The following is a 23340-nucleotide window of genomic DNA, read 5'->3' as shown; positions in this document are numbered from 1 at the left end:
TTTTGTAATGACCATTTGCTAATGGCCGTTAATTTGAAAACTGACCATTTTCCGTCTGTGGTACAAATGGCCTTAGTGCATGGGAAAAAACTGCGGTAGGGCATGCTAAGGTCATTTTTTTTTTTAACCACAGTTTAGTAAAAGGAGCCCTTAGCAAGTAAATGCAAAAGGGTTGTTTACAGAGGTGAGGGATGGGGGGGGGGGAAGAGGGAGGTGCAATGACAAAACCAACATTTCTTGTGTAACAATGTATAGAATACTGTAAGTTGTGTGTTAAAGTGCCACATTTAGGTGCTCACATTCAAACCTGCTACTAACTTGGTTTAAATGGGCATATCTAACTATGGCTGCATTGATGCCAATTTATGCTAATACTGAATAACAGAATCTTGGCCTCAAGATACTATTACAGAATCAGTACTTAGTACGTGCAATCTAGGCACCTAAATTGTAGTGCCCACTTAACAGAAATGCTCCCCCCCACCACCAATAAAACTTGAATAATACTTTTATTTTCCTACTTTCCCCTTTATTTTCCTGTTATTCACTTTTTATGTCCTGATAGATTCTTCCTGATCCACTGGGCTTCCAGCTCGTGTAGAATCTGCCCCTCATGGGCTATAGCACTACATACTTTTAATCACAACTCCCTGGGTTTTTCCCCAACCCCTTCTTTTTTCCCCAGATATTCTAGTTATGACAGCAACAACTCCCTCAGACACTGAGTTTATGAGCACTCTGAGTTTGGTGATTAGGTCTGGCTATTGTGTGGCACCCTCTAGCATTTCCCAGCGGCTGGTGTGAGACGCAGAAGCCGGGTTGGGAAGCAAAGCATGTTACTCCTTTTTAACTGTTGCCTCTGGATCAATACCTTGGCCATCAGTAATCATTCGCAAGGTTCCAAGGAGCTTGAACTGCACTGGAGGCATCTCTGACCTTAGCAGCATCTGGATTCGGTCTGCAACACCTTCCTCCAGCATCTGCACCTTGTTCATAACTAGAAAAAAAGGAACAGAGAGAACAAATTTTATAGATTAGATAATACTGGGACTGTTTTACTAAAGTGAAATAAAATCTGGGCTTAATGAATGGATTTCATTTTATGCTAAGCCCAAATTTGACATGTCACTTTAGGGATATTTTTTAAAATATACTTTATTGCAGGTCATGTACTAATGCTTTAATTAGTGCATAGTACCTGCCTAGTGTTAATGTGATATAGTGCTGCCTGATTTCTGATTTGAATTGATTCACCTATTTGAATCGGGTGAATCGATTTGCTTTTAAAAAAAATAGGCCTCCCGATTTAGTGACCGACTCTCCTCCCCAAGCCTTCCTAAAGCAGGAGTGGCAGCGCTGCCTCTTGCTGGCTGTCCACTACCACTTTAGGGGGCAAGGGGGGAGGATCAGTCAGGAAGGCCTGCCCACCTCCTCCAAAGGCCTCCATGTTTGGCCAGCTTCCCCGCTCTTACCTTAACATAAGGTGATTCCTATTATATAATTATATCTGTGATTCCTATTATATCTAGTATTTGTAGAAGGATGTTATGGTCCACCAGGTCAAAAGCTGCGGTGAGATCCAGTTGTTTGAGGAGCATTTTTTTGCCTGTACTGAGGTGCTGTCTAATTGTGTCCAGGAGGGAGCCTAGTAGTGTCTCAGTGCTGTAATTGGTTCTGAAGCCAGATTGTGAAGGGTGAAGTATGTTGTAGTCTTCTAGATAGTTGGTGAGGAGTTTGGCTACTAGGGCTTCCATTATTTTGACATAGAATGGTATTGAGGCTATGGGTGAGTAGTTGGATGGTTGATCTGTTGCTCCTTTAGGGTCTTTTAGAATTGGGGTGATGATGATTTCGCTGAGGTCTTGTGGGAAAAAAGCTGCCTTTGAGCAACGTTTGTGTCCATTGTAGGAGGAGAGCATGGAATTTAGTGCTGGATTTTTTAGAAGATGGTTTAGGCTGCAGACTGTATTTTCTGTAGAGTTTATTGAAGTTGGTCCATTTTATAGTGGGGAAGAGGGACCAGGTTCTTTCTGCTGTAGTTGATTCTTTGTCTGGGGGGGGGGGGATGTTTTTTCCAGCAAGGTTAGTCCTGGCATTTGTGATTTTGTTTTTGAAGTGTTCAGCTAAAAGGGTGTCTGAGGGGGAGGGGTGTTATTGGTTAACTTGAAAGGCTCCTAGGAAAAAAGCAATTACTACATGTTAAAGTTAGGTGCCATTTGTTAAATTGCATCTAGTAGCACCTAAATCATCTTAGGCCCCAGTAGGCATGAATAACTTAGGCGCCGGTATATTAAGCCAAGTTTTTTGTGGCCTAATATATTAGCACTTAAGGTAGGTGCCTACCTCAATCCATGCCCAAATGTCACCCCCAAATCCACCCCTAACTATGCCGCTCTGAACTGCTTCTAGTATTGCGGTATACAAAAATAAAGTTATTATTATTATTATTACTTGCTAAATGAAGCCACAGTGTAGATGCCTACATTGAAGTTGGATGTGCCTACCAGCTAATTTTCAAAAATAGTTTTAAAATTGCTTTTTAATGGTGCTTTCAATTATCACACCAATTAAAAAAAATGTAAGATAGGTGCCTAGATCAGCTAGGCGCCCAATCTAGGTGCCTAACTATAGGTATCTTTTATAGAATCAGGGTCTTACGGCCTCCTATTTAGGAGGTGCTAAGTGCTGCTGTGTTAATTCTGCATTAACTAATTAGTAAGTATAACATGATCTCTGGGTAGCACTTCCATGGCCACACCCTGCCAATGCACCCCTTCCCAAAAATATTTTTTTAAATGAGTAATGTGTGGGTTAGTGCATGAAAACAGGCAAAATACTGTAAAAGGATTTAGAAGGGTATTTTCAATATGATGCTATAAGAACATAAGAACAGCCATACTGGGTCAGACCAATGGCCCATCTAGCCCAGTCTCCTGCTTCCAACAATGGCCAATACAGGTCAGAAGTACCTGGCAGTAACCCATTAGCAAAATTCCATGCTACCGATCCAAGGCAAGCAGAGGGGAGGGCCACCATCGGCAGGAGGTGCTTTTTTTCTTTTTTTTTTTCCTAATGGGGCAGATATTGTGCATCATCTGTGCCCATTAAAAATAAAAAGGTTAGACAGGTGAGCAGCTAGTCTTGACCAGTCACTTTTTTTGGCTCGCTAAAAGCGATCACTTTTTTTTTTTTGTCCATCATGAAGCCTCGTTAGAGCATCAATCGCTCTACTAGTTTAAATGGCATTTTAATATTAATTAGCTTATTTGCCTGGTCGGATCGGGGAATGAGCAATTGTGCAGAAAACCAGACGGTAAACTGTTTTCTGCACTGGGTTGGCAAATGCGATCATCGCTAAAGCTGTTAAAATAGGTTTAGCGACGATCGCTGGCTTTAGTGCATCTGGGCCTACGTGGGGAATTCATCAAGGGGCGCTAACTCATTTAGCATGCGCTAACCAATTTAGCGTGCATTACATATTAAGGTGTCCATGGGAATATAATGGGCATCTTAGCATTTAGTATGTGATAAATCAGTTAGCACTCCTTGATGAATTCCCCCCTAACTCATGTAATTTCAGCACAGGTCCCATTTAATGAAATAAGACTTAGCTAAGGTTAACAATAAAATAACCCATCTTAGCCGTAGACCTACACGGAGAACTCTCTCCTCTTCTCTTTCCCCCCAGTCTTGCTGCTTTGAAAAAGATCCATGAATGATGAGAAGGTGTGGAGTTGATTGGAACGGTGGGGAAAGAAAATCCAGGGTGGGTGAAATCTGGAAGCGGAGGAAATATGGGGGAACACAACTATGTATATGTGTGTGGAGAACATTTGTGCTAGTTGCAACTCTAGTCACGATGCATACACTTATGGTTTAAGTACTTTATTTATTGCTTTTTGAATAAAAATTTATTTAGCACACTTTATATGCTGTCTTTAAATGCATTCAAACCTCATGCTGCCTCAATCTACGCATAGCTAGACAGTCTGCTAAGCAGTTACAGCTGCACATTTTTCTGTACCTGGTATAGCGAGGTTTCGGAGAGCACTTAGAGCAGCGTGTTGAACAGAGACATCTCCATTTTCCAAATGTTGCTCCAGCAAATCCAGAAGCTGATGTACTACTCCAAGCTGTACCATTCTTATGCAGTTGCCATCTACAAAATCAATTGAGGAAAGGGTTATGAAATTGATAGATTTCATATAGTACAGTAACAATTTTGTCTCTCTTTACACTGTGATGATCAGGTTACCAAATCCAATAGTTTCAAGCCTTTCATAAGGGTAATGGGTCCTGTCCCTCCCCAAGACAGGCATAGAACCCTTAAGGGTAAGGGAAACCTGGTCCGGCCTAGGAAGGGGAGTAATCCTAGGGAACTAATATCCACCTAGAACAGGGGTGTCAAAGTCCCTCCTCGAGGGCCGCAATCCAGTCAGGTTTTCAGGATTTCCTCAATAAATATGTATGAGATTTATTAGCATACAATGAAAGCAGTGCATGCAAATAGATCTCATGCATATTCATTGGGGAAATCCTGAAAACCCGACTGGATTGCGGCCCTCGAAGAGGGACTTTGACACCCCTGACCTAGAAGGAAAGGTCTTAGTCCTCGCGTAGGGGTTAGGATTTTAATCAGGCCCAACTTCCTTGGTTCACCAAAAAGAGGCTGGGTGGAGAAGGGACAGTTTCACCTTATCCCTGTTGAAAACGCTAACAGAATGAGAAAGAAACACTACCTGAGCTGATGGATTACATGGAAGAAGGTGAGCAGTGGCATAGTAAGGGGAGGATGGGGGGGGTAGTCCATCCTGGGTGCCTTCTTGGTGAGGGCCCAGGCACCCGTCCGCCTCTCCGCCTCCCCCGCTGCCACGCATGCACGCCGCTTCCCTTCCTCCGTATCTCTGTAAAGTTTCTGGCGCGAGCAGCAATTTCCATGCTGCTGTCGCGCCAGCGTCGGATCATCCTCTGACGTCACTTCCTGGCCCCGTACCTAGGAAGTGACTTCAGAGGAAGCGCCGATGCGCAACTGCAGCTTGGGGATTGCTGCTCCCACAAGGAACATGACGGGGGAAGGGAAGCAGCGTGCATGTTGCAGGAGGGGACAGGGAACGAGTTTGTGGAGGGGGAGGGGCGTAGCAGAAGGTGGGGGAGGGGCACCTCTCACCCTCACTACGCCACTGAAGATGAGCACTGCCTGCAAGAGGAAGAGATGGAAGTCACCACAAAATAAATGAGATTGCAGCCTAATGACTGGAACTCCTTGGAGCAGTGCTGCTAAACCCACAGTTGCAACCCATGGGAAAATACCTGAAGTGGGAGGTGAGCTGAGGACACTGCTCTCAAGCAGTGCTATAGAAGGAAGCCTGTGTGAGAAAAAAAAGAAACTGATTTTGTTTAATTGGAAGCCTCTGCAGTGAGGGTGAGTTTGAAACCCAGCTGTGACTTCCCCCCTCCACCTTTTTTTTATGAAGTCTGAAGGACTGTCTCAGCAGACTGACTCTTATGCCTATTAAGCTAGCTTTGCTATAAAGGGAGCCTTTATGTAAGTGAGGGGGGGGAAGTTAACATTTTATTTTGAAACGATATTAAGCAGCATCAGTTCCCAGAGGAAAGAGAGAGGGAAGTGCAAGAGTGTCCTGGACATTGTTAAGAGCTCTGCAGTAACCTTGAGGCCTTACAAATAAAACTGTGGCACTTTTCCTTTAGCTTCTCGGTAGAGAATATTCTTTATTTTGAAGCTTTAATACTTTTTGTGAATGTTTTCAGAGAACCGTAAATCCTGACATGGAAATATTAAGTCCTCTATGTGCATTCTCTTATGAAATGTGGAATGCACATGTAGATTTTTGACTGCCAAAGCCATGCCCAAACCATTTATTTATTTATTTGGTTTCGGATCCCTTCCTCCTCAAAGAGATCAGAACAGTTTACAATTTTACAGTCATGCCCTCTTGCGGTTTCTATATAGTACGGACATGTACATGTCAATTGAGCCCTTTCTAAAATTGCTATTTCCACATATAAATGCCGGAATTTCCACATGGAAATTGAAAAAAAGGCTTCTTTTAAAATACCCCCAATACTTCTGATCTATGTTAGAACTATTATTACTGTTATTATGGAGGGAGAAATTCAGGACTGTATTACCACCGTAATATCACTAATTAGAAATGAAAACAACCCATTACCATTGTAATCCACTTAAGTTCCAAGTGGAATAGAATTTTTTTAAATAAATAAATAAATATCAGAAATTAGGCACCAGAAAGGGATTCATGACTAACATGTGGTTAGGTTCTTATATAATTTGCAGATCTGAGAGGCCCATGGTGTTTTGTTATGCATTTTGATTCATTTGCTCCAACTTTGTACCTGTTGGAAGGTGTTTTTTTAAAAAAAATATATAGGGGTGACTGTTAAAAATAACCTTTTCTTGATCTCCAGTAAACTTCAATTTTCTTGCCTTAAACAAATCATAATTCAGTGATGTGCAAATGCACTATCGGCAAATGTTGTCTCATTCTACTGTGGAAGGGTTCTGCTCCTTTTTCATTTTTCACATTGAATTATTTTTTTTTTTGTAGTATTCTTATCCCACAAAAATTTCCCCTTGATGTCTTGCTGTTAAACACCAACAAAGCTCTGGGGTCCTTTTACTAAGGGCTCCTTTTACAAAGGTGTGCTAGCGGTTTTAGCACGTGCCTAAGTGCGCTAAAATGCCACACGCACTAGCCGCTACCGCCTCCTTTTAAGCAGGTGGTATTTTTTCGGCTGGCGTGCGCTAATCCTGCGCGTGCACCAAAAACACTTGCGCACCATTGTAAAAGGAGCCCTAAGGCGCACAAACCGATTTAGCATGCACTAACTGATTTAGCGTACGCTAATTGATTTAGCGCGCACTAAAGATTAGCATGTGCTATAAGCTAGGGCGCCTTAGCATTTAGCGTGCACTAATCTTTAGCGCACGCTAAGTCGGTTTGCGCGCCTTAGTATAAGGACCCCTCTATTTTTGGGGCTTCCAGTCAAAAAGTATGTGATTCCAGTGGTTATGTTCAAGTAGGGTGTTTGTACTGAGATTAATGGCCCAATACACTCAGACACTCGCTTCAATAGCATGGAATACCGACTACACAGAGTGGACAAATCAAAGAGAGGCACAGGTAGAAAAGAGTCATAGTTAAGCAGGTGTCTGAAGTAGGCATTTGGTTGCTTCAAGGTTATACCGATTCACCAACCTTACCATTTCGTGCAAAGTTTGCAATGGCCAGTGCACCTGCCATCTGTAGCTGAATGTGTTTGGAAGAAAGCCAGGCAGGGATATTTTGGTAAACAATACCACATCCATTATCAAACAACTTCTGCATAGACTCATCTGTGGTATGGCAAAGAGAGAAAATACTTGTAATGCACAGGATTGGGAGTGCTCAACTCAACACCAGTTACCCCAGCCCAAGAAAGAAAAGCAAAGCATGGGGGGTCACGGGCATAACTGGCAAGGCCATAGTTAAATGTAGCATAGTGGGTGGTGCACCTACCACAATGGTTTATAGGGCCCAAAGAAAAGCTAGAGAAGCACTGAAAGTCTTTCTACTCCCCAAAGTCCCAGCCCATCCTCACAAATTTACCCCATCAGAACCTCTATCCTTTCCAGTCCAACCTGACCCATCCTTACTATTTTACTCCTAGCCAGTCCTCAACAGTCTTTTCCCTACCCACCCCATCCACACCCCACACTTTTCTCCCAGAGTACTCCTTCTTAATTCTCAACCCCATTGTCTGTATTTTTTTTCATCTCTGTAGGCACGGCAAACATTGGAAGTAGCATTAGGCGTTGTAAAGCGCCGCCGTAGCCACGATTCATGTGAAAGGTAGGCACCGGAAATGGAGGCCTCTAAAACCCTGACATACTTTCCTGGTGGCTAACTTTCACAAAGCCTGCTATTCTATAAACGGCACCGTTGTGTGGTTGACATGAGTTTGGTGGCTGTTTTTTTTAGGCAGCCGGTGACTGTGCCATTTATAGAATCTGGCCCAGTCAGCACAGTTTAAAAATCAGGGGTGTCAAAGTCCCTCCTGGAGGGCCGCGATCCAGTCGGGTTTTCAAGATTTCCCCAATGAATATGCATGAGATCTATGTGCATGCACTGCTTTCAATGCATATTCATTGGGGAAATTCTGAAAACCCGACTGGATTGCGGCCCTCGAGGACCGACTTCGACACCTGTGGTTTAAGTAATTTAGCCCTTCTTTTACAAAGGTGCGCTAAGCTTTTTAGCATGCGCTACATGCTAATGCGTGCATGTTATCCTATGGACACCTTAGTGGTTAGTGCACGCGTTGATTTAGCATGTGCTAAATCTGCACCACAACGCTTAGTGCGCCTTTGTAAACGAGGGCATTAAAGTCTAGAAAACAGATATCAGGTAGAAAAACCTATAACCAGACTATAGAAATATTAAGAATAAAAGCAGTTAATGTAGATGGTTTTAAAAAAAGGTTTGGACCAGCTCCTGGAGGAAAAGTCTATAGTCTGCTTGCCCTGGATTGGTGGCATGGAATGCTTTTACTATTTGGGTTTTTGTCAAGGTACTTGGATTGGCCTCCGTGAAGATGGGATACTGAGCTAGATGGACCATTGGTCTGACCCTGTAAGGCCATTCTTATGTAAGGAAAGAGAGGAAAATATACCAACGAAAAAGATTCAATCTGATTCCAAATATCTTTAATGAAAGAAATCTATGCTCGTCTATTAATGACTCGCTCAAAAGCAAAAGTCTGTGGCAAAGAAATAGACTCAACTCGGCCATGTTTCGGCAACAATGGGTTGCATCAGGAATCATGAAATTTCAAATCTTCTGTCACTGATGAAGTGTGATGAGTTGGGGACAGATTAATCTCATACTGGAATCAACAATCCCTTTGACGTATGAGGTAGTTATATGTGGAACATTGCTGCATATTAAGCCCCCTATGGACCGCTATAAATGCAGGCTTTTCCTAATTATGACAGGGATAGCCATGCAAATGGTAATTTACAATTGGAAAAATTGCGACCGTCTCAATTTTCCTTTTTGGTGGGCCAGTTTATGTTTAGGATACAGATACGAAAAGATAAATGCTGATATGTTGGGGCATAGCAAATTATTAAAAATGGTTTGGGGCCCGTTGACATCCTTTGTTACTTCAACATAGTTGTCTTTATTTTAATTTTTTGTTTCTTTTTATACACTTCCAGGACAGGGTGGGGGGGGGATATCTTTTTGGTTATTCTTTGATTAATTTGTTGGATGGGAGGGGAGGGATATTTTTCTTCTGCATTGCTATTGATTGAATTTAAGTGCTTATTCTGTTTATTAATGTCAGTATATTTCCTGGCAATTTGTGTTAGTTTTGGAAAATTAATAAAGATTAAAAAAAATAAAAAAACACCAAGAAGTGTGATAAGCTATTGGAGCAATATAACCAGACGGCTGTCTATAGTCTGGGGAAAAAAAAAATAACGCAATGATGATTAAATCATTTTTCTCCCAGACTATGCTCCAGTAGTTCATCACACTTCATTGGTGACACAGGATTTATAATTTCATGACTCTTGAGGCAGCCATTGTGGCTAAAGCACAGCCATATTGAGTCTATTTATTTCTGTGCCACAGACTTTGTTATGCTGGTGCTCAACTTGGACATTCAGGGCCTCTTCTATTAAACTGCGCTAGCAGTTTCTAGTGCGGGGAGCCGCGCTGAATGGCCCATGCTGCTACCGACGCTCATAGAGTTCCTATGAGTGTTGGGAGCAACGCGGGCCATTCAGCGCGGCTCTCCGTGATAAAAACTGCTAGCTCAGTTTAATAGAAGAGGGGAGTCAGTGTTGGGACGTTTCTGGCGATTGGCATTGAATATCCAGGGGCTAGATGATGTACATCTGAGGGTACTGAAGGAACGTAGGGAAGCTCAGGCGTGTCTGCTAGCTGACCTCTAGAGTCGGGAACGGTACCAGAGGATTATAGAAAAGCAGATATGGTTCCTTTCCACAAAAGTGGAAGTAAAGAAGAAGTAAGGATCTACAGGCTGGCAAGTCTGACTTCTGTGGTAAGTAAATTAATGGAAACACTTTTAAAACAGAGAATGGTGACGTTTCTGGATTCACTAGAGACAGGTCTTGTCAGACAAATCTGATCAATTTCTTTGACTGAATAACCAGAGAATTTGGATAGAATGAGTGCGTTAGATGTGATGTATTTAGATTTTAGCAAAGCCTTTGACAGTGCTCCACACAAGATCTAATAAATAAACTCGAGTGCCCTCGGTATGGATCCCAAAGTGACAGACTGGGTCAGGAAGGTGTCAGAGGGTAGTAGTCAATCACTCTGAGGAAAGGGATGTTACCAGTGGTGTGCCTCAAGGTTCAGTTCTTAGGCCTGTTCTTTTTAACATTTTTGTAAGTAATATTGCTGAAGGGCTGTCAGCTAAGGTTTGCTTTTGCAGATGATACCAAAATCTGCAATAGAGTAGACACCCCCGATGGCGTGAATAACATGAGGAAGGACCTAGCAGAGCTTGAAGAAAGGTCTGAATTTTTGGCATCTGAGATGCAATGCGAAGAAATAGGAGATCGTGCATTTGGGCTGCAAAAACCTGAGGGAAAAGTACAGTTTAGAATGTGAAGAACTTTTGAGCATGAGAGAGGATTGGGACTTGGGTGTGATAGTATGTGATGATCTTAAGGTGGCCAAACAGGTTGAAAAGGCAATGGCAAAGCTAGAAGGATGCTAGGGAGAGGTATGGCCAGTAGGAAAAAAGATGAATTGATGCCCCTGTATAAGACTCTGGTGAGACCTCATTTAGAATATTGTGTACAATTCTTGAGATCTCACCTTCAAAAAGATATAAACAGGATGGAATCAGTCCAGAGGAAGGCAACTGAAATAGTCAGTGGTATTTGTCATAAGGCGTATGGGGACAGATTTAAAGATCTCAATATGTATATTTTGGAGCTAGCAGGGGATGCCGAAACAGCTGAGAGGCAGGAAACTTTTTTTTTTTAAAAAAAAGAACGCAGATGTTGTGCATGTTACCCATGTGCAATATCTGTCCCCATTATAAAATACAAAAGGCGTGACAGCCCCCCTCTCAAGCCCAGCAATTGCAAACCCTTTTTATAGAATCTCACTTAACATTGATTATTTTCTGCAACTGAACTGAATTTTGAGCACCATTTATAGAATTCCCTCTTAAGTGTGCAAATGAGCATGCGATATCATTTAATTAGGAGGTTAACGCATTCTTTCCATTCCCAGATCCCTAAAGAAGTACCCCTTCTCTCATGATATATGCTTTGCTTCAAGCCATATCCTCCTCTGCTGCCCAGGGTCAGTGTTAAGTTTTAAACTGTGCAGCATTATTGCATCCCATATGGTTCAAACTAAGACATCAGCCTCATGCAGCAGTAGGAGAAGGCAGTATGAGGTACGTACAGTGCCACTGATCTCCTCTTCCTGCTTCCAAGCCAGACCTAGACCATGTGTGAGGGGAAGAAGAGTGAGGGGCTGTGGGATCTGTGAGGGAGGGAGTGAAGAAGCGCTTAAGGGAGGGTACAAGTAAGTAGATTGGGAGGGGGTTGCAAGGAAAAATAGAAGAAGTGGAAGGGTGAGGAGATCAGAGATTTTGTGGGAGGTTGGAAGTTAATATAACAATATATTCTATTGCAATGTTAGCCAAGTAATCGTGGCTTCACATTTAGGCTTTCTTCTTTTAATTCCCTTTTACCTCGTCTCTCGCAGATTGATGCTTTCGGTGTTTTTCCAGCTTCCCCATAGTATTTACGGGTCCTCCCTTCCCTCTGTCCATACTCCGACATGTTTTCTTAAAGGTCTTTCAGTTTTACATATATTTACAGAGCTTGCTAATATTGTTCACAGTCGTTTATTAATTTTTATTTGTGCAATTTTACATGGCTTTTTATTTTATATGTTTTATTTGTGTTCCCGAGTTTTATACATTGCTTTAGCAAATATTTTATATTATGTATGCATTTTATATCATGTATGTATTTTAATGTTCTGTCTATTTTTGCATATGACCACAACTATTGTTTACGAGATGCTAAGTTATATCATTGTTCTTTTTTTCTTAAAAGTTCACGTTTATTTTATTTTGTTTAGTGTCTTATATCCCCTGAAGAACACATCTATGGATGCTGAAACTGGGATCCTAGTTGGGACAATTCAGGAGATCTTTTTTACCAAGACTGATCTTCTATTATAGACTTTGGATTCTCTAGGAGATCCCTTTATGAAGATGGACACAAAGGCCTCCTTTTACGAAGCCTCGCAAGGGCCTTAACTTGCGGAATAGCGCATGCTAAATTGCCGTGTGCGCTAGCCGCTACCGCCTCCTTTTGAGCAGGCGGTAGATTTTCGGCTAGCGCAGGCTAATCTGGTGCGTGCGATAAAACCGCTAGCGGGGCTTTATAAAAGGAGCCCTATGTTATAGATTTTAGAGATTTCATGTGATTTTTTAACCTGTTGCACTAATAAAGTACTATAACTGTTCAGTTAAATTTTTTGACATCTCATTTGCCTCCTTTAGTTGGTTTGCTTCACATTTAGCTAACAGGTAAATTTACCCAGTAGGCTTTTAGTATTTATTATCTACTTTTTTCATGGAAGAGATTCACCCAAAGCAGTTTATAATACATTGAATCAGGTACTCTTAAGTATTTTCCCTATCTGTTCCAGCAGGCTCACAAACTAACTGTGGTACCTGGGGCAACAGAGGGTTAAATGAGTTGCCCGGCGTCATGAGGAACAGGCTGGGATTGAAATTGCAAGCTTAGGATGCTGAGGCAGCAGCTCTAACCACTAGGCCACCCCTCCAGTCTACCCAGATTAAACTAAAACTTAGCTTTGTATACCGGGTCATCATCAAAAGAAGCTCGACACGGTTAACAACAATTAATAAAAATATACCAAAATTGCAAGAGAATTAATTTTTAAAATATTTTGCAAATAGGAAAGTTTATAAAGATTTACGGAAGACTTGGAAGGGACTAGGACAGTGGTTCTTAACCTTGTTGGAGGTACTGAACCCCACCAGTTTCATATGCGTGTTCACCGAACCCTTCTTTATTCCCTTAGTTTTGCCGGAGCTAGACTAGAATTACTCAACTTGGTATTGCAAATCATGCAATTAGGACGCTGACTCCCATCACGTTCCGTTGTACATGTGAATCCATATTGTACATATTCATCCGACCACTTTCCTATTTTGCTCGACATGGTTAGTAAGGGATTAAAATATTAAGATAGGTATCACACGACGTACCATCACAACAGTTACAATTCGACTACTGTGCGCATCAAATCCCCTGCAGCACAGATAGGCCAAGCGATGTTGCGTGATCACCTGCAGCCAATTATGGACAAGCAGGGCGTATCAACACGAATCATAAGCGCTTCGGTCACGTTCAATCATCTATCAGTTAAATCACAAATTTTGATCAGGAATTGATTGATGTATATAAGGCGTTAGTTACAGATTGATAGATCAGTCTTGATCAAAATCACTGAATAACTGATAGATGATTGAACGTGACCGAAGTGCTATATGAGTCGGAGGTGTGTTTTGACCTCCGCCGAACCCGCGAGACTGACTCACCGAACCCCTGGGGTTCGGTCGAACCCAGGTTAAGAACCACTGGACTAGGACATCGCAAGGTTAAAGGAAGTTCATTCCATAGTTGAGAACATTTAAAAACCAAAGAAACTTCCATTTTGATTATCAGAGGGATCCTGTGAATTTTCAAACAAATATCTTATGTTGGATTTTACAAAGCTGTGGTAGAGGTTTCTACCATAGGTCGGTGAAATGAATGCTCTGACGCTCACAGAATCCTATGAGCATCAGAACATTTACTTTGCTGGCCCGCAGTAGAAACCTCTATCCTTGTAAAAGCCAGCGTAAGATGTTAGTCTGGAAATTCACAGGACTGAGGCAAATAATAGGATGGAGATTTGATTATCTTCAAAAAAATAATGTGGGATGTGGGTGAGTTGGCAGGTATGATGAACTATGATTAGATTTGTAAGCTTCTGCAAAACTGGTTTAGCACTACGTATATTGTTATCTTTATCTTATAAATATCTAGAGGTGCTATACAAATTACAAATAATACCAATGATAATTTGGCAAACCTTTGTTAAAAAAATTGTTAAATTGTTTTTTTAAAATAAGATTTCAATCTGAATCTCATTAAAAAAAAAAAAGCACGTCTAATTTTCCACAGAAGATCTGCTTATACCTATAAAAAGTCCAAGTAATTTGCCTGAAAAATCTAGGGAAGATTGAAACATTTCATTGAAAACTAAACCGGCCTAAAAATACCTTTTCCAAGTTTAATATAAAAGTATTCTTATATCTTTCATTATAATGATGACAGCAGGCTTTCTCCTTACCTCCTCGGAGCAGTGATATAATGAGATCAGTTGCCCCCTTCATGCTGCACACATTTTCAGCCTTTGAGCCATCTTCATACCTCAGTAGTATCTCACAGAGGGTTTCCTGCACACCTGCTTCCACCAACTGCAGCTTCAAAGTGTCTGTGGAGAACATGATAGCAATCAAACAAAACAGAATATCTACCAGGCTGTTTTATATTATGAACCACAAGTATAGGTCTAAAATGGGCTTCTTAATATTTAGTCCATGCTAATCATTAGCGTGTGTTACATCCATTAGCGCACCTTAGTAAAAAAAAGACTCCTTAATGTGCATTAGAACTTTTTAAGGAGTCAAATTAACCTTACATGCATTAATTCAAAGCTTAGCATGCAGTTTATTTAGGGCTTCTATTCTTAGGTGTTTATAAATTATAAGTTTAGGAATGTTTATTTTACAGCTAATTAGAGGTCCATTGAAGGTACAGAAAATCAGTGTTTTCATGCCACAGGTATGGTTGCTTTGTACCATTTCTAGTGAATTCAAATATATATGTTTATGTCACTTAGGTGCCACCAGTACAGAAAAGATTACCCCCCCCCAAACTTTCCCATTACCTCAGGTACATTAGATAGACTGTGAACCCACCAGGACAGATAAGGAAAATACTCGAGTACCTGATTTGTAACCCATTCTGAGCTCCTATGGGAGGACAGGCTAAAAAATCAAATAAATAAACATCTTTATTATAGTGAGTCTTCCCTATCTCAGTCCATTATGTATAATTGTGCCTTACTGGGTCAGACCAGCCCAGTAGGCCGTCTTCATGGTGGCTAATCCAGGTCACAAGTACCTGGCAAAAAAGCAAATTCCATGCTACAAATTCAGGGCAAGCTGGCTTCCCCCATGTCTGTCTCAATAGAAAGACTATGAACTTTTCCTCCAGGAACTTGTCCAAACCTTTTTTTTAACACCAGCTACATTAACCTATCTTACCACATCCTCTGGCAACATGTTCCAGAGCTTAACTATTCTCTGAGTGAAAAAATTTCCTCCTGTTGGTTTTAAAAGTAGCTCCCTGTAACTTCATCAAATGTCCCCTAGTCTTTGTAAATTTTGATGGGAGTAAACAAATCGATCCACTTGTACCCATTCTACACCACTCAAAATTTTGTAAACTCCCCTCAGCCGTCTCTTTTCCAAGTTGAAGAGCCTTAACCTCTTTAGTCTTACCTCACATAAGAGGAGTTTCATCCCCTTTATCTCTTAGAGAGAAGAAGAGATAATGGTTACTGTAGAGCGACAGACTGGATGGGCCATTTAGCCTTTATCTCCCATCATGTTTCTATGTTTCTATCATCTTGGTCGCTGTTCTTTGAACCTTTTATTAGTTCTGCTATATCTTTTTTGAGATAAGGTGACCAGAATTAAATGCAGTACTCAAGGTGAGGTCTCACCATGAAGCAATATAGAGGCATTATAGCATTCTTAGACTTGTTTACCATCCCTTTTCTAATAATTTCTAGCACCTTGTTTGCTTTTTTGGCCACCACCACACATTGGGCAGAAGGTTTCGGCATATTATTTACAACTAGTCATTAAGCCCGTTACATTAACGGGTGCTAGAATACTGTTCACTCTCCATGTTGCCCCTTCCATTCACTGCCCTCTCTTCTCTTTCTATCCCATATGGCCTCTCTCCATCTCCTCTTTCCTTTTCCCTTGGTCTGGCATACCTTCCTCCTTCCCTCCATGCCTTGCCATCTGTTCTTCCCTCCAAGCCACTCTCCCCTATGCTCACTTTCCTCCTTCAACTACTTCATCGGGCAACAGCAGCATTCACAATTCATTGCTGTTGCTGGCTTCAGGTATTCCTCTCTGGCGGGCCCTGTGTTCATGAAGTAGGCAGGACCCGCCAGAGAGGAAGGCCTGAAGCCGCAACAGCAGCGAATCGTAAACGCTGCTGCTGCGTGAAGCACCCGAGGCAGACGGTTCTCTCCCCTCCCAGCCCAACCCCCGCTGACTTTGCGACCCTCCCGGCGAGATGACTTTAATAGCAAACCTCCCTCCAGCGTTAGCAGCTGCAGCACGCTAAACAGGCTGGTTCGCGGCTTTCTTCTGCCGTTGAGTCTATCTGTCACGTCATTAATGACATCATTAGTGACGCGGCAGAGGGACTCAACTGCAGGAGAAAGTCGCGAAGCAGCCTGTTTAACGTGCTGCGACTGCCAACGCTGGAGGGAGGTTTGTGTAGAAGCGATATGTGTCTTCTATGTGTCTCTTCCCCTGCAGTACCTTTGCAGCAGTTTGCTGCGGTGCAGCCTCCCATCCTGAGTCTGTTTCTCCCGCTTTGTGTAGCCGCCGCATATGCACTCTGGCCACGGACCTACGGATCAGGGATTACAGATCACGCAGGTCTGAGTGCGCATGCGCGGCTAGCGTTTTATTATATAGGATGACACCCAGATCTTTTTCTTGGGTGCTAACCCCCAAGGTAGACCGTAGCACCTGGTAACTATGATCTGGGTTATTCTTCCCAGTGCTACTCCTTGTGACCCTAGGCAAGTAAGTTAACACTTCATTGCCCCAGATATGTTAGTCAGATTGTAAGCCCACCGGGACAGAAAGGGAAAAATGCTTAGAAACATAGAAACATGATGGCAGATAAAGGGCAAATGGCCCATCTAGTCTGCCCATCCGCAGTAACCATTTTCTCTTTCTCTCTTGAATATCTGAATGTAAACTACTTAGGTTATAAGTGGTCTATAAATACTTAAATAAGTAAATGAATAAATTTCCTGCCTGCAATTTTTCACAATCCGCATGCACTTTAATAACTTTGAACAGTTTAGTGTCATCTGCAAATTTAATCACCTCACTCATTGTTCTAATTTCCAGATAATTTATAAATAAGTTAAAGTCCCAATAAGTCCCAATACCAAACCCTGTGGCACTTCACGATTTACTCTCCTCCACTGAGAAAAATACCCATTTAATCTTACCCTCTGTTTTCGGTCTGATAACCAGTTCCTAATCCACAACTGAACATTGCCTCCTATTATAGAATGATACAGGGACAAATTTTTCCCCGTCTCCGTGGGAATTCATTTTCCCGTCCCCGCGAGTTTTGTCGCTGCCCCTGTCCCTGCTCCATTCCTTTAAGCTCTGGCTTAACTGCATAAGCCTCGAACACTTATGATTTTAAAATGTTTGAGACTTATGCAAATGAGGACAGAGCTTGCAGGAATGGGGCAGAGACAGGAAAAGAACTTGCTGGGACCGGGATGGGAAAATGAGTTTCCAAGGGGACAGGGAAAAATTGTCCCCATGTCATTCTCTACCTCCTATCCCATGGCTCTTTAATTTCCTCAGGAGCCTTCAACCATTTCTTAAAACAGGCAAATGATTGCTCTTCATGTGAGTCCTCTGATAAAGAATTCCACAGTGTAGGGGAGAAAGGAAAAAAAAAAAAAAAAGCTCCATTACACATTGCCTCCAATCATGTATTCAAACTAGCTATGCATAAAGTCGTGCTTTGTTTTGTTTTTTTATTCACAAATGAGCCATTGTAAAGCAAAAATATACAAAGAGACTCGGGGCTCCTTTTACTAGCGGGTTTAACGCGCGCAACTTTTCATCACGCGCTAACCCCCGTACTGGCCAAAAAACTACCGCCTGCTCAAGAGGAGGCGGTAGTGGCTAGCGCGGCCGTCAATTTAGCGCATGCTATTATGCGCGTTAAACCACTAGCGCGGCTTTGTAAGAGGAGCCCTCAGTACTTAAATGCATTTTTTTTTTAAATCCAGCCTGTGAAAATGTCTCATTGAAGTGTAGCTATCTTTTTTTCTTTGGCTGGTACGGCAGCAAATGTTCATGTATGAGATGCATTTCGACTCAGTTGTATGGGTATCTAACTTAGGCACAAAAATGATGGAAACCTGAGAACAGTATTACATCAGACCCAATAAAGCATTGAAGAGACTTACCATTCTCTGATAGAATCTGGAGGACCTCAGTGATAATTTCCATTCTTTCTTGGATCTCTGCTCTCTTCATCTGTTTTACTAGCTGTTCAGAAATCTTTGTTTTACTTAGAGCTTCCTTAGCTATACCTGCAAAGGGATACTGACAGCTTAATGAGCGTGTCATTTGATGACTGAAGACGTTAATCCAAAATGGAAAGTTGAGTTACAGTATGACTCTACTTCAATGGTTCTCATCATGACTCTGGGCAAGTTGCAAGGCCTTTTCGTGCTCTAGTCTACCTAGTCTTCATGTGTTCGACGACTCTTTGTAATTATTTTCGCTGATTGTCCAGCTCTTCTTATTGTAAACCGCCTCAAACTACTATGGCTTTGGCGGTATATAAAAATAAAATTATTATTATTATTAATAATTGTCAGCAGGTCTAATATCATTATGTAAACTATATTAATATGGTATGGGAAGAAGGACACGGTACTACTCAAGAGGGTCCAGAAAAGAGCGACTAAAATGGTTAAGGGACTGGAGGAGTTGCCGTACAGTGAGAGATTAGAGAAACTGGGCCTCTTCTCCCTTGAAAAGAGGAGGCTGAGAGGGGACACGATCGAAACATTCAAGATAATGAAGGGAATGGACTTAGTAGATAAAGACAGGTTGTTCACCTTTTCCAAGGTAGGGAGAACGAGAGGGCACTCTCTAAAGTTAAAAGGGGATAGATTCCGTACAAACGTAAGGAAGTTCTTCTTCACCCAGAGAGTGGTAGAAAACTGGAACGCTCTTCCAGAGGCTGTTATAGGGGAAAACACCCTCCAGGGATTCAAGATAAAGTTGGACAAGTTCCTGCTGAACTAGAACATGCACAGGTAAGGCTAGACTCAGGGCACTGGGCATAGTCCGCGTGAGCTCAGGGCACAGGGCACAGGGCTAGGCTCAGGGCAAAGGCACAGGGCAGGGCTAAGCACAGGCACAGGGCAGGACTAGGCTCAGGGCACAGAGCACAATCCGCTTAAGTGGACTTCTGGGCACGATGGATTTTAGGATTTGTTTTTTGTTTTTTTTTATATACCGCCTATCAAGGTTATCTAAGTAGTTTTACAATCAGGTACTCAAGCAGCAGCGGCAATTGTTATGTTCTTAATACATCACTTTGTACAATTTGCACTGATGGTGCCATAATTCAGTAATTTTTGTAAAATCCACTTCTCTGTCATTTGGAAAGAAAGGAAAACTATGTAAAGATATATTGGATGTGTTTGATAGTACAAGGCACCAACCAAGTTTTTACTGAAAAAAATATCCATAGAAAAAAGAAGCACACTTCTCTACAGGTATTTTCTTTTTACCTTTTGGTGATTTACAAAGAAAGTGTATATGTAGTTTCCCTTTGAGAAGTAGTTTCAAGTCTGTGCAGAAAAGTACCCATAAAGTTTGCAGGTATTTTGAAAGCTGCATGCATAATTAGAAGGACTGGGACAAGTATATAGGATCTCTAAGAGAGCAAAAGAGAGAGTAGATGGTATAGATGGGCAGACTGGAAAGGCCATGTGGTCTTTATCTGCCTTCAGTTTTCTCTGTTTCTATTTATGTATTTATGTTTCTATGTTTAAATGGGTTCAAATATATCTATTCAGCAACACCACTTGTTTGGGTAGCCCTGCGGAATACCCACTTATAAGTTTAAACATCCAAACTGAAAATTTCAGATTTTCCCTGCTATCTAAAATGGCCCTGACAATCTATTCCAGATATCTAATTTGAATTTCTGAATTGCTCTTATCCAAAACAGGTTCAAGGTGATTTACATGAGAAGAGGCCTTACATTATTATGGGGATTTACATGATAATTACCAATTTTGAGTACAAGTTTAAAAGTTTGCATACATTGTTATACATTATTAAAACATACATTAGAATTTGTGACATGACCACTGTTCCCTCTAAGCTGAGCAGTCCTCCAACTGTATTGCTGCCAGTGGGGGTTGGTGCTTCAATATTGTATTTTCAATTGCTAGGAACAGGTGTCCCTGGTGTCCTGCAGAGCTTGCCCGTCTCCTACTATTGAAAATGTGATAGAGAAACAGCACCCCCCTCCACCCCCCGGTAGCACTATAGCTGGAGGACTCTCGGCCTGCTTAGAGGGAACAGTCAATATGACTGCAATGAGACTGACTTATAATAACTTCAAAAACTTCTTAATATATGTTTACATACTTACTATTCTCATAGCAGATAAGTCCAATGGCTCTACCAGCATGAAGAAGTGTTACTTGATCTGTGCTTTCCAGCAATGGTACCAAGGCTAGAACCAAGCCTGCATCAATGCATGGCTTCCTCATCTCTTCTGTGTAAGGGAAAATGTGTCATGATGATGATGGAAAAGTGTATCATTAAAACAAAAACAGTTTATCAACCCCTAAACTCTTTGTTGTTACAACAGGTAGAATAAGAGCACCGTATTATCTTATCAATTAAAAGAAATCCAATAAGCAGGAGCAGCTGTGAGCACATGGAGTTCATGCTCTGAGTGTGCTTCCTAGAAGGGATAGACTATCGCATGCAATTACATTGGAAATGTCAATGACGTTGCTGCATGTCATTACTAAATATGACATTTTGTGTTTTGTCATTCACTGGAAGCACATTTTTTTGAAAACAGCGGGGGAATCTGGGAAGGAGCGTGGGGGTACACGACAGGCGGGATCGGGGAAGCAGCGGGGGAGTGAAGATGAGGACAGGGAGGGCGCGCTACGACCCTGAGCACCTCTCACCCTTGCTACTCCACCATAGGCACCTATTTGACCTTCACACATAGGCTACCTGCTATATTAATCTCCACTCCCTTATTCTATAACCTTGCAGGTATGATTGTGTGCTTAGGTTGCAATTCTATAAATGGCACTCAAAAATCAGTGCCCCTTAAAGAATAGCATTGACAGGGAAATTCTATAATGGGCGTCTAAAGTTAGGCACTTCTTAAGGCACCTAACTTAATTGACAAAATACCATTAATAGACGCAATAATTGGGGAAAAAAAAAGTAATTACGCAATAGGCACCTATCCAATTCTATATAAGATAGGCGCTTATTGCATGGTGCTTAGCAGCGCCTAACACCTAAGTGAGTGTTTTTATGGGTAGAACATGATTTAAGCACCGCTAAGCATGATTCTCCAAAAACTTAGGTGCCTGAACTGTAGGCCTTTAAAACCCTGGCTTACATTTCAGGCGCCTAAGTTTTTACATTCTGAAAATGGGACCTAAGTGTGATTGATATGAGGCCGGCGCCTATTTTTTAGGCACTAGCCAATTTAGGCACCATTTATAGAATCAGCTCCTGAGTGCCGATTTCAAAATCCAAATTTAGGCACCAGCTCTTGTGCCTGCTGAAATCAGGTGTAATTCCCAGCACCCAATTTGGGCACACATCTCCAGTATTCTATAAAACTGCACACACATTTTAGGCATGCCACTACCCACCCATGTGGCTCCCGAGGCCATGCCCCCCCTTTTGGGTTGCATGCTATGAGATTTGGGGGAACATTGTTATAGCAAACCTTGTGACCAATTCCATATTGGTGCTGATTAATGCCAATTACCATCCAATTATTGGCACTAATTGGTTCCGCTAATTTAATTGGGTGCATATCTTGGATCTGTGCCCAAATATTGGTGCCCAATTTTGGGCACCATATATAGAATTTTGGGCTTAGCTTGCACAGTTGTGTGTGCAAGTTATACATTAGGGTTAGGTACATGCATAATTTAATAATTGGCTGCTAATTGCCATTAACAACTGACAATTGGCTTTAATTGATATTTAGTGGCACTAATTACAGTTATGCATATAACTGACCTTAGTATTCTACAAACTGTGTGCCCAAAATCCATAGTGCACAACTGCAAGGGGGCGTGAATCTGGTAGGGTTATGGGTTGGTCAGGGCTGTGCTTAGTACGTACATGCATAGGTTCTAGAATAGCAGCAGTTACAGCAGGCATTGAGCTGGCATCCGTTCTCACCCCTAAAGTTAATGAAAATAACAGCGGAACCTGGAGTGGCCCTCTTCTCTACACTTACATTTATAACTATCCTTCATACCCTTAACCAACCCCAAGAAGACACCAAACCAGTGTGGAAAAACCTGGCCACAGCCCTGTTTATTGTAGAATAAATATATTAACATAACATTTAACATATTATAACATATACAAAACCGCATTAATAACATCTTAGCCAATTAAACCCTTCACAATGGTATCACCATTGTGACCCAGATCCCGAGCTACCAGCTTGATGTAAATGGCCCCTGACCCTGGATGGGAGGCCTAGGAGCAGGAGGGACTGATCACCCCTCCTGCTCCCAACATTTTGGTGCAGGGGGTGGGTGGGTCATGCCAGGAGGGGGGTGAGGGCCGTGCCATGCAGGTCTGGTCGTGGGGAGGGAGAGAGGGCAAGGGCTGTGCCGGTCGGGGGTGGGAGGTGGCTGTGCCTGGGGGTGTTTTTTCTTCAGGGAGGGGCGCATTTTTGTATGAGGGTACATTTTTTTGACAGGCCTGCCTGTCTTTTATTAATTTTTTTATGGGACAGATATTTTGCGTGTGTAACACACGTAAAATATTTGTGCCATGGAAAAAAAAATGAATAAAAAAGACAGGCCTATTAAAAAACCTGCAGACCTGACAGTAACTCAGTTACCGACAGATCTGTAGCAATCGGGTTTGCTAATAGAGACTACGGGAGCTCAAGGCAGCCATTTCCTGTGGGGAAATGCAGCGCGCGCTAAACGTGTGCTAAAACCGCTAGCGCAGCTTATTAAAAGGAACCCTAACTTTAAGTGGTCTTTTGAGAATTACATTTCACACATGTAACAAATATATGTACCGTATTTGCCGGCGTATAAAACGACTTTTCAGTACCTTAAA

General features: G+C 42.0%; 1 protein-coding gene across 1 annotated transcript in view; it reads right to left on the bottom strand.

Moving 5' to 3' along the window:
* The window catches only part of LOC117360128 (rap1 GTPase-GDP dissociation stimulator 1-like), a 124947-nt gene that overhangs the window by 39897 nt on the left and 61710 nt on the right, over positions 1-23340 (bottom strand). Inside the window, exons 4-9 of the mRNA XM_033943833.1 lie at positions 20636-20761; positions 18423-18548; positions 14454-14597; positions 7244-7375; positions 4025-4159; positions 872-997 (exon numbers count right to left, since the gene is read on the bottom strand). Of these exons, the coding sequence (XP_033799724.1) occupies positions 872-997; positions 4025-4159; positions 7244-7375; positions 14454-14597; positions 18423-18548; positions 20636-20761 (789 nt within the window). The remainder of the gene's footprint in view (positions 1-871; positions 998-4024; positions 4160-7243; positions 7376-14453; positions 14598-18422; positions 18549-20635; positions 20762-23340) is intronic.

The sequence above is a fragment of the Geotrypetes seraphini genome, chromosome 4 (assembly GCF_902459505.1).
Source record: "Geotrypetes seraphini chromosome 4, aGeoSer1.1, whole genome shotgun sequence".
NCBI lineage: Eukaryota > Metazoa > Chordata > Amphibia > Gymnophiona > Dermophiidae > Geotrypetes > Geotrypetes seraphini.
The sequence above is the reverse complement of the archived record's forward strand: the minus strand, read 5'-3'. Positions and strand labels throughout refer to the sequence as shown.